At 44.2% G+C, this 12,146-nt stretch overlaps 1 protein-coding gene and 1 long non-coding RNA gene across 6 annotated transcripts in view; one reads left to right on the plus strand and one right to left on the minus strand.

Moving 5' to 3' along the window:
* Window positions 1-12,146, plus strand: part of ETV6 (ETS variant transcription factor 6) — a 253,755-nt gene that overhangs the window by 234,348 nt on the left and 7,261 nt on the right. For all 5 annotated transcript variants that reach the window (XM_032253655.1, XM_032253656.1, XM_032253658.1 and 2 more), the window contains 2 exons: window positions 8,690-8,832; window positions 10,163-10,263. In XM_032253655.1, the coding sequence (XP_032109546.1) occupies window positions 8,690-8,832; window positions 10,163-10,263 (244 nt within the window). The remainder of the gene's footprint in view (window positions 1-8,689; window positions 8,833-10,162; window positions 10,264-12,146) is intronic.
* Window positions 8,266-12,146, minus strand: part of LOC116533791 — a 45,800-nt gene continuing 41,919 nt past the window's right edge. The window contains exon 2 of the long non-coding RNA XR_004261450.1: window positions 8,266-8,556. This is a non-coding gene — a long non-coding RNA (uncharacterized LOC116533791). The remainder of the gene's footprint in view (window positions 8,557-12,146) is intronic.

The raw sequence follows: 12,146 nt of genomic DNA on the forward strand, positions 1-12,146 counted from the left end.
TCTCTCTCTCTCTCTCTCTCTCTCTCTCTCTCTCTCTCTCTCTCTCTATATATATATATATATATATATATATATATACACACACACACACACACACACAATTTTTCATAAATTCTTACTTTTCATTATCTAATATCACTGAAATCCCGTCATACAATTAAGATACATGCAAAGTTGTCTGTTAGGTATTTACCATATGGAAAAACTAAAATAAGAAAGGAAATTTAGTAGGTGGTTGACAGTTTAAATACAAATCACAAATGACATCTATTTAAATATAACATGTAGCTTATTTTTAAAGGTGTCACTTACTTCGCATAGGATAAGGAGGACCGTCATTATGAGTTTACCAGGTTTGAATGGCTAGTGTCTACGGGAGAGAATTTAGCACAAGACGGAGTGAGACAAGATCTCTGGAGTTGTTTTTGAATCCAGCAGCCAACGGTGTATGGAACAGTGAGAAGGTTGCTTCTTTCTGTGCTTGTTTTCTGCCTGGTATCTTTAGGAATGGGTTATTTCGGAGCAAGGAGCCTAGCAGAAGGCATCTGTCAATCTTCTAAAACTTTACCTACCAAAGTTGTACTGGCCTGTGTCCCACCAGTGTGTTTCAAAGCCAAAAAGTATATTGGTCACAAGCACCTGTAGGTGGCTGAGGTGTGACTGTAGTCATCTGTGAGTCATGTTTTCAGTGTATATTGAAATTCCTTATTTGGACTTGATTTCAAAGATAGAAGGGCTTTTTCCAGGTGAAGGAACTGAGATTCAGACACATCAAGAGTCTAGCCTCGAGCTTCTGTTCAGTGTTCTTCCTAAAATTATTGTTTCCTTCTGGTCTGGGACTCTAGAGCAAGGATTGAAAACTGTGGCCCGTGGGCCAAATCCAGCCACCATCTGTTTTTTAAAATCAAGTTTTCCTGGAAAACAGCCAGACCCATTTAGTTGGTATTGCCTATGTCTGCTTGCATGCTGCAGTGGCAGAGTTGAGTAGTTATAACAGAGATTGCATGGCCCGCAACACCTAAAATATTTACTGATTGGCCCTTTACAGAAAACAATTGCTGTTCTCTGCCTTGCAACATGTGTACTTGGTAGTCAGTGTGCTTGGAATCATAGGTGCCATATAGGATGCAGACGTGGAAAAAACAGTGCCCCTGCTCTCAAGGAATTACTTGCACTTTAGATGATGAGGCATGTTTAAGACATGTGAAAGGAACAGTAACAAGTTATGTAAGAGAGTAAACAGGTTCTGGACTGCAGGCTGTATTTGCAGACCAACCAGAATAGTTACAATAACATCATTAACATAAGTAAAATATAGCGAAGTAAAAAATGATTTATTTGCACTTTAGATTATGTAGTTCTTCATTCATTGATTCAAAAATTATCACCAGTCTGCTAATGTGCCAGGCATTGTTCTAGATGACAGAACACAGCATCTCTAAATGCCAAATCTCATATCCTTGCGAGTGGAAGGCAGTGTCCCCTTGCTTTATGCCTTTACACAAACTAAGCCCCTATAGACAGCTAAATCTTAATAAAAATTTTTTCAGTTTAGTTTTCTCTTAAAGTGCTTTAATTCCGTTAAAACCTGAGCCACCAGATTTCCTGTCTGCCTGTCTCTTCCTTGGCCTTAATCCAAAACTCTGCCGAGGAAGAAGATTCGTTGGTACACAGGGAACTGTTTTATAATCCATTCATTTCCTAGCCCCTCATTTGCTACCCAAAAGTGGGGACCTAAATCTGTACGGATTTGGGTGTTCAGAGCCCATGGCCTACCAAATAGAGGATAGCGCCTTCCTTGTGTCTCACAACTTTTGCTGAAGTCCCCCCATCTTTGTGAACATGAACTTCTCGATTTGTGAGGACATCACTGGTCGATTGGGTCATGAATCCTACAGCAGGCAAGATGCAGAATTTCCTCCCAGCTCACAGTCTCTTCACTCCCAACCCTCTTAGAACACACTTTGCAGCAATCCTTGGAATCTTTAAAGGTAGCCTGTTGGGACTTTACTCTCTCTCAAGGTTACATCCCTAACAGAAACAAAAAGATTTTAATCAGGGTGACATCAAGTCTCTTGCCTGGCTTATTTGTCACCCAACTAAAACAGTGTACTTTCTTGATTTGGTTTTATTGACTGGATGAATTATATAAACAGATTCAATTCAGGAAGCATCTGAAGTGAGATGAAGAAAAAAGCATGAAACTCCAGAGAAAGCAGCTTAAGGCTTGTCCTCGGGGGCTTCGAGGACCGGGAGAAGTCACTGTATTCTGGCATCTTGCTTCCGTCTCCACTTCCCGCAGTATTTAATGCTGCTGTGCCTTTGTTTAAAGGAAGCCTATGGACATTTTTTTTTATTTTGTACATGAGCCTCAGGAACAGCCTCGATGGCTGAAAGAACTCATAAAAGGGAAGTGTGAAGGGACTGCATGAAAGTGCTGGGGCGAGTCTCAGCCCTCGGCCACTGTTGGAATGTGTAGGGCGTGCAGTCATGTGTGCACCTTTGCACACGTGTATCTGTGTATAAATGTGGTTTACAGGAAAGAAAGGATAGGGTTGTGGGATGTCCCCAGAAGCCACAAAGATGCCAGTGCTTTAGTACCAGGTGAAAGCCGCTTCCTCCTACACGACCTCAGGGAGATGCCCTTCTGTAGACCTCTGTAGCCGAGTACCCTCTAGAGCTCCTGTGTGGGCCTGGGGCAAAAGCTTGGACTGTGAAGTCAGCAGGATTGGAATCTGGTTCTTGTCTCCCAAGCAGGTGCATAATGTCCCTGATCCCTCCTTTCCTTATCTGTAATATTGAGAAGAGTCACACCCATTTCTGGGCCCTTTTGACTGTTAATGAGACAGCATGTGAATGCATGGCATAAGAAGGTTAATTGCTAAGTGTTACTGTCCCTGCTCTGCCTCACTGCTGAGCTGCCATCCTGTCCATCTGAGAGGGACTCTGAGGGAGCCGTGGTTGCAGCCTGCACAGCTACCTGCGGAGCCACGCAGAGCACTGACAGGGAAGGCCTTTGTGGGGTGCCCTTCGAGGCCACCTCTGTTGCCTTATTTCCTTGGAGATTTGCTTCTGTGCTCCTGCTCTCCTCCCTGAAGCTTTGCCTGCTGTCCATATTTGGAGGGGATGAATAAGATGAGCACTGGGGAGGGGAGGAGCCATCACGCCAGCAGGAATGTTCCCAGCGGCTGACTCACTGCACTTTATTTTCAGTGTGAACGACTGAGAAATCAAAGAACCCTAAAAGAGGAGGAAGTTTCAGGACATGTTTTTAAAAGATAAAAAACATCAACAGCATGGTGGCAGAGTGGAAAATAATAGAAGGGGCTTGAGGAGACTAGAAATTCCAGTTTGTATGAGGGCACACAGTGCTGTAATACAGAGTCCATACCTCTCTGCAGTCCCTGGATGTGAATTCCCAGGCTGCACCCACACCTGAGCAGAGCAGAGGCTGGGCCTTATTAGGTTCTGGCTGCTGGCTGGATCGCAGTTGCAGGGTGTGAGTGTCAGTTACTGGTGTTTCCCAGCCTTCTTCACACTTTAGTAATCAGAGGTGGAAGTCCAGCCTCGTTTGTAGCTGTTGTTCTTCTGCCCCAGGAAGGCAGGAAGCGTAGATTTTTGTATTATTTGCCTCCACTTCTCCCTCCCGCAGCGTGCCACTGTGCACATGTGGTTTCTGTTTTCCTAAGCCATGGCAAAGCATAAGCAACTGCCCATTGTAAACACACCTCTGTGTATCCACACATACCTGGCTGCACTGGATTGACCAATTTTCTGCTTCTAGGTAGTGGCTGATCTAGAATGGAGGGGGAGAATTAAAAAAAAAGACCAAGCAGCAGATGGCCCCCTGAATGTTGTAAACCATGTTTCTCTAAGCACGGTTTCTCAACACTCTTGATATTTGGGCCAAATAATAATCTGTGGGGTTGTTTAGTGTATTGTAGGATATTTAGCAGCACCTCTGCCCGCTAGATGCTAGAAGCACCCTCCACCCCAGCGTGACAACCAGAAATGCCTCCAGATGTTGCCACATGCCCCTAGTTCAGAACCATATTTGTAAAGCTTGGTAGCAACTTTTTATTTCGTATGCTGCTTTGTGTGTTTTGTTGCTAAACTTGAAATAAACATATTAATTTTTAGGTAATAAATTTCAAAAAATGTAACAGGGACACTCAACCTCTCTGTTGGTAATTATACCCATGGGACTATCATTTGCAGGCCTTAAAATTCTACTTGGGCAGTTAAAACAACTTAAGACGACTCTCTTAGAAGCTTTCTTGAAATTTAAACACCATCATGACACATTTCCTATGTCAATAACTTGGCTTGCCTACTCAAGTTCTTTAAGCATCAGTTTTGTCTAGCTTGGTTTTTTTTTCTTTAGAGACCGTGTTGGTCATGTGTGAATTGCCCATCTTTTTACAATCTCTGCTCAATGAGTTTATACAAGGAGTCTCTGGTAAGAGACAGACGTGGGAGTGGAAATATTTCTCCTTAACCACAGGAAGGGATTTTTTACAATGCCTTTAGCTGCGGATACCCAGGGTACCTCACCCGGCAGGAAGGAGAGGGAACTGTACTTGAGCTAAACACTTTCATAAACTACTTCTCATGGAAAAGACAATCCAAAATAATGGAAATTTCTTTAAAATATCCATGTGTCTTGAGATAGAAGAAAGCCCTTTAGTTTAAGAAAAATGCACTTAAAATTAAAATACCTTGTGACCCAAAAATAGTTTTAGACATACATGTGCAAGTGTTTTGAAGTGGAGTGAACTTCTAGAGTGTGGTGTACTTTATTATATAGTCTTATGCATTTACATCGATGATCAAAGAACATTGTATCTATGCAGACGGAGATTCCGAAAAGGCTGATCAATTTTAGGTGAGCCACAGCAATGACCTCTGAAGGATCTAGGAACCTAAAGAGGATCTGCCTTTTATTTAATAGAAATCTTAAAAGCAAAAATAACTGGCATGGCTGGAATGTCAATTGTTTAAAAAAAGAGAGCGAGGAAAAAACAAAACCTGTTGTGTGGTCAGGCAGTTGTTTTTATCATCTAGGCATAATTTTTAACCAAAGAAACAAAACAATCAATAATGTTATAAAAGCCACTTATATTCCAATCTTGAAACAACTGCTTTATGCCAAAAAATTCCTGTTGCTACCTCCGTTAGTGACTGAGTAATTCAATATGTCCTGAATGTCAACATGTTTTTATTACTCAGCTAAAGTTGGCTTTGCTGGATTAAATGTCATTTAAAATGATCAATCGGCAGCTTGTTTGGGGTTGTTTTCACATTTATGAAAGGAAAAAGTTTGCCAGATACAAATGTTCTTGAAGCTTGTAGGGAAATGGTGTTCTCTGGTAAGCCCTGCCCTTCTTTTGCCATCTAACAAGTAGATAATATTCTAGGTCATTCATGGTAGCCCAGTGCTGGTTAAGCCCTTACATGAAGAAATGGTCCAGTTGACGTTTCACTGTTTCATGAGAAGTCGAACATACCATGTGACAGTAAGAGAGAAGCAGCAGAAACACTGAAAACCCCCGTGCTTGTGGATGGAGAACTAGCCACTTTGTTTCAACTCCACAGTGGGCCTCTGAGTGGAGTGCCTTCTGCCTGGAGTCACCCACCTTCATATGGGCAAAATGTCTTTATATCAAACTGTAAAAGACAACCAGGTAGTTTCTTAATTGCTGAAATCTATTAAAATACACACACTAGAAAATCACATTCCCAATCCAGAGGAATTCAGTGGTGTTGTCAGCCTATTTGAAGTGAAAATGATTGTAAACCTATAAAGAGATATGGGAGGGGTTACACACAATCTGCTTTTGTTCCTCTTAATTTACTGGCTTTTTTTCCCCCTAGAGGTATGGTCTTACTCGGCCAGTTGCGGTGCTTCACGCCTGTGATTCCAGCACTTTGAGAGGCTGAGGCGGGAGGATCACAAGGTCAGGAGATCAAGACCATCCTGGCTAACACAGTGAAACCCTGTCTCTACTAAAAATACAAAAAATCAGCCAGGCATGGTGGCAGGTCCCTGTAATCCCAGCTACTAGGGAGGCTGAGGCAGGAGAATGACTTGAACCCAGGAGGCAGGGGTTGCAGTGAGCAGAGGTCACACCACTGCACTCCAGCCTGGGTGACAGAGTGAAACTCCATCTCAAAAAAACAGAGAGAGAGATGGTCTCACTCTGTCACTCTACCGCCCAGGCTGAGTGCAGTGGGTTGATCATGGCTCACTGCAGCCCCAAACCCCTGGGCTCAAGAAGTTCTCCCACCTCAGCCTCCCAACTAGCTGGGATTGCAGGCATGTACTACCATGTCCGGATAATTTTTCAAATTTTTTGGTGGAGATAAGGTCTCGTTATGTTGCCTAGGCTGGTCTTGAACTCCTGGGCTTTCAAGCAATCCTGCCACCTCTGCCTCCCAAAGCAATGGGATTATAGGTATAAGCCAGCACACCCAGCCCTCATTTGCAGGCACTTTATGTGATAATATTTGATTTTGTCAATGTTTTCCAGTTGGAAGAGACTGTGGAAAATTAAAACGCTATTTGATGGTAGGACACAAACTGGAATATGAAGCCACAGCTGAGTTCTGGTCTTAGTCTTTTTGGGATGCTCTAGCAACCTGCCATAGACTGGGAAGTTTCTCTGAGACTAGAAATTGCATCGGGAAGTGTGTCCTAGTATGGGCCCTGGGGTCATGCAGAGCCAAGGATCCTGTGTGTCATTCATAAGCTGCGTCTTTCTGAGTAAATCATCAAACCCTCTAGCTGCAGCTTCCTGGTCTATAAAATAGGAATCGAAACAGCACCTGCCTCATAAGGCGGCATAAGGGTCAGATGTAAAACCAGGCTTGTAGAAGCCACAGCTCGGTGCCTACAAATACCACCCACTAAATACCATAGTTTTTATTACTTTCTCTTCTCTCACATTATCACTAATACAATAATCCTGTAAAGTGAGTGAGTGCTGCTCTTCCCATTTCGTGAGGCAACAGAACCTCAGGAAGATTAAGAAACGTGTCCAGGGTGGCCCGACTGAATTCCCCTTGTCCGTATAACCCCAGAGAGGGGAGTATGTCTTTGTGATGCAGATATGCTGGCTGTAATATATTCCAAGTCTCAGTTGGACACTCCCCTTTCAAATGTGCCAGGCCCAAGCCTCGCCCAAAGTGAAAAAGAGAGAATGTTGTAGAGCAGGAGTCTGGAGCACAAACCCCAGTGACCTCACACAGGTTACTTCTACCTCTCTGAGGATCAGAAACACAGATAAAGTGCCGAGTTCATACTTGGCATTCAATAATTGATCTTCCATCACCAGCCATTCTGACGAGTGCCTATAAAAAGTGGGCATCTCCAGAATCAGGCAGTGAACACCTGGAAATTGGTGCTGCTTCTTCTCATCTGGAGGCAAATCAACCTTTAACTAAACCTAGAAGGCACATATCTGTCTCCAGCCACCTCTCCAGGTTCTGCTGGAGGGCAACCACACACCTTCATAGCACACATCCAGAAAGTAGTAGAAAGGGGAAGGTGTGTATCATGTCTTTTTTTTTTTGAGATGAAGTCTTGCTCTGTCACTCAGGCTAGAGTGCAATGGCACGATCTCGGCTCACTGCAACCTCTGCCTCCCGGATTCAAGCAATTCTCCTCCCTCACCTCCCGAGTAGCTAGGCCTACAGGCGCACACCACCATACCCAGCTAATTTTTTGTATTTTTAGTAGAGATGGGTTTTTGCCATGTTGGCCAGGCTGGTCTCGAACTCCTGGCCTCAAGTCATCCACCTGCCTCGGCCTCCCAAAGTGCTGGGATTTCAGGCGTGAGCCACCACGCCCGGCCATGTCTTCTCTTTAAATTTACCAATCCACACCCAAAAGCCAAGGCCCAACACTATGCCTCGGCCGTATTACATCACTTCACACTTAATATCCATCGCCTGACTGACTGTTCAAACATCAGTTCTGCAAATGGAGAAAGTGACTTTTGCACTGGATCCCTTTCTACCATGATCCACTATACAAAACACTGTTTAAAGGCCTCCAACGTGTGGTGGAATGAGAATATCTGTAATTCTTTTTAAAACCACGCTAGCCTCGGTTCCCACAGTCCGAGTCACCACGCCACATAGTTTTTCTTTTCCCAGAGTTTTTCACTCCTCACTCCTTTTTGCTGTGTTTTAGCCTCCCCCACCCTTCCCGTCTTTATCCATCCATCTCCCACCAACAACAGGATAATCTTTATGCCCCACCGGTTTTTACCACACAGCTCTCTTTGGAGCATCAGGACCCTCTTTCCACCCATTTCTCCTTGCAGCCTGCATTTAACACACTTTCAGAGCCCATTCATTCACAGTTAGAGCTTGCTTCCCGTCTTTCACATGGGCTCTGCCCAGGTTTAAGTTTGAGTTACAACCATGGACCTCGTGGTCACTGTGTCCTCATCTGTGGAGGGAGGCTGTCACCTGGATCATCTCTGTGGCCTCCATCCATCAAAGGTCACACAACAGGACCTCCCTCCATCTCTCTGGGCCTTCATTTCTTCCCTGTGAAATAAGGAAGTTAGACAGTCAGCCCAAGCTAGGCAGAAGCAGTTGCTGTATTATTTTCTGATTCTTCTGGTTAGTGCCTCAACAAGAAACATTTTCAACAGTGTTTTCTTGCCCTTTTCCTCTGTAGACTGTAGACTGCTTTGGGATTACGTCTATCAGTTGCTTTCTGACAGCCGGTACGAAAACTTCATCCGATGGGAGGACAAAGAATCCAAAATATTCCGGATAGTGGATCCCAACGGACTGGCTCGCCTGTGGGGAAACCATAAGGTAAAAGGGCAGACGTCATGCGAAAATGACGTCTTTATCCCTGGATTGGAAAATGATCGTCTTCTGCTTTCCATTTCTGCCCATACTTACTTACTTTATTCCTTGCTGGGCAAGCAATTAGGCAGTTGCAAAGGGAGGGAAATAATTAAACATGTGTCTTTCCATTCGTTCCTGAGGCCAGGTTCCCATTAACTCTCATATCCCAGTTTGCTGAGCTGCATCATGAGTGACCCTCGTTTCCACTTTCCTTGAACTGGTCCTGCCACCTCCACTGTTGTTAGGACTGGGTAAAAGGGAAGTGCTGCAAGACTCTGACTCACAGGGGACCTTTGGGAAGTGTCACTTCTTTCCTGCTCAGTTAGAAACTCCCGTGTTGACAAAAGCCCATTTCTGCATATTAAATACTTATATTCTGACTGTAAAAATCCCTGTTATGAGCAAACAATGCAAGAAGTTTGATTGCCCCACAATTTTCCCAGACTGGGAGGAGGGAATGGAATTGAATAAAGTTTTTTTGCAGTAAGGAAGATTGCTAAAGTATGCAGATGTAAAAAGTGGGTAACCGTGATCCAAGCCAGCCGACAGGCGGACCTGAAGTAAAGCCTCACATCCGCACGGTGGCACACCCCCCAATCCACTGATTGAGAAGGCAGGGAGGCCCAGCCAGGTGTCCCCAGGCCTGCAGCCTTCTAAGAAGGCAGTGGGTAATGCAGACCATGACCAAATATGGCAAGGCCCCACTGACAGACACTTCCATGTGTGAGTCACTGAGAAAAATCCCTCTGCTACTCCCACGTTGTACCATCGCCCCAGGGCTCAGAACCACTGTAGTCTTGCTTCCACAACAGGAATTTAAACAAAAACTTGTCTTCCTTAAAATGACAGACCAGAAACACAAGTTTGAGAAAAGGTCATTGCAACAAAAAAAAAAAAAAAGAAAAGAAAAGCTGTGTGGGTCAGAAGGTGAAGGATGACCCAGAGATAGAGGGAACCTGCAGGAAATTCCTTGGGCTGAGCAGAGAGCAGTCTTGGGAAAAGGAAATAAGGGAGGCTGCTACGGGATCTACTTTATTAGTTAGGGCTCCAGGACTTCGGACAAAGGGTGATTCACCTTCGGAGTAAACCTTGGTGACAGTGAATATAAAAAGCTAAAGGGTGGGGACAGATGTGCCTGGAAGGCAGCAGATTAGCAGGTAGCTTCCCAAACTGGCAGGGCCACAGGCAGCAGCTGAAGAGCTTTTATTTTTATAGCTCCCCCAGTGCCTGTTCTGAGGTTCATTTCATTGTGTCTTTGTGCTTTTTTTTCTCCCTTCCTCCTTTGAACAAACAGAACAGAACAAACATGACCTATGAGAAAATGTCCAGAGCCCTGCGCCACTACTACAAACTAAACATTATCAGGAAGGAGCCAGGACAAAGGCTTTTGTTCAGGTAGCACTTCCTTTTTCTCCTTTCCTTCTTTTGGGAGGATGCTGTTTTCTTTAAATAACGGGGAGTGGGCAGGGGTGGGGGACTGTTAAGATCTCTACCTGCCTATCTGATTCTCAAAGCCATCATTGCTACAAACTGGATACCAAATACTGGTTTGTTAGGATTTAAGGAAAATATTTTTTTTAACTTATGCCCGTCCCCGTAATAAAGCCAAAACTAAATGAACAGAATCTGACTCACCTTTAAAATAACGCAGTGACCAAATAATATTCTGCGGCATTCAACTCCGGTTTAGTTAAAAGCACAAAGTCAATGGCAAACAAGGAATGAAACCGGGACTTCCAGGTTACCAACCCTGTAAGGCAACTTTCTAAACCAGTATTTGTCAAAATGCAGGCAATGACCCACCGTGAGTCATGAAACAGATTGAATGGGTCCATCACAGCTTTTTTTAAATGAAGTAAGAATAGGATAGGATAGAGCTGAGAATACCAAACTGCATCACATGTAGCAAGAATGACAGTTGATTCATGAAAATGTTGTTCTAGGTGTGTATGTACACAGTGAGTCGTGATGGGAAATGTATTTCTTATAATACATTGTAGTCAGAAAAGTCTAAAAAGCTGCTGCAGTTGAATTCTTCTTTCCAGAATTCCTCATAGCTAATGAGTTTCAACCAGTTAGCCTGCCACATAGATTGTGATGCCAAGTCCTATGGGGGAGAGGAGAAGGAATTAGAAGGGGGTGGGGATCTGAAGGACCAATCAGGAGAGGCAGAATTAGTCCTCTGGCGCTGGTAGCAGTCATGAGTGGGGCCAAGTGCAGGTTGGTAGAAGTGAGATCAACAAATACAACCTTGGGGGATGGGTTTTGGCAGGTGGGACAGAAGAGAGTGACAGGCAGGGCTAGAGCGGTAGATGTGGAATTATCTATATACAGGTAGGACATGATACCATGTGTGAGCTGATGAGCTCACTCGTGATTAATTTATTGGAAAATGCGGAGAACCTGGTCTTTAGCATTGGGAAGGAATGGTAACTTAGGAATAGTAAAAGCAATTGAGATTTTCAAAAGAAACGGGAAAGGCTATTTAAGGAAGGGAAACAGAATAGAAGGAATAAAAAAAGAACCTTCCCTTCTCTGGCTCTACTGATGCCTTTTCTTCATCCTTCAACCTAAACTCAGTTCTTGACTCCCTTTCTTCCCACTCTATACCTTTTTTGTGGATGAACTGATCCCAACACACAACTTCATTTATCACTTCAGCGGCTGGGCTCTTAAATCTCTATATCCAGCTCTAAAATCTCCCTGAAATTCTAAATGTGAAAGTCCAAGAGCTTCTTGTAGGGTGTGTCCCCTTAAATATCACATTTAAGTATTTCAGATATGACACCTTCAAACGAGACCCTCGTCTCAGAAATTCCACCCAGAGGCCGGGCGCGGTGGTTCACGCCTGTAATCCCAGCAGTTTGGGGGCCGAGGTGGGCAGATACCAGGTCAAGAGATCAAGGCCATCCTGGCCAACATGGTGAAACCCCATCTCTACTAAAAATACAAAAAGTAGCTGGGCATGGTGGCACGAGCCTGTAGTCCCAGCTAGGCAGGAGAGGCTGAGGCAGGAGAATCACTTGAACCTAAGAGGTGGAGGTTGCAGTTACCTGAGATCACGCCACTGCACTTCAGCCTGGTGACAAGAGCAAGACTCCATCTCAAAAAAAAAAAGGAAATTCCACCCAGAATTCTTGAATTTTGATTACTCATCTGGGGCATCGCTGCTGTTTGAAGCGACCAACTTTGAAACTAGAGTTACCTTTGACTCTTCCTGTATCCCGGTCATTGTGCTAGATTGGCTATTGGCTCTTCAGCACCGTTCCCACTCTATT

Source organism: Sapajus apella, unplaced genomic scaffold (assembly GCF_009761245.1).
Source record: "Sapajus apella isolate SASKATOON/1434 unplaced genomic scaffold, GSC_monkey_1.0 scaffold84, whole genome shotgun sequence".
Taxonomy (NCBI): domain Eukaryota; kingdom Metazoa; phylum Chordata; class Mammalia; order Primates; family Cebidae; genus Sapajus; species Sapajus apella.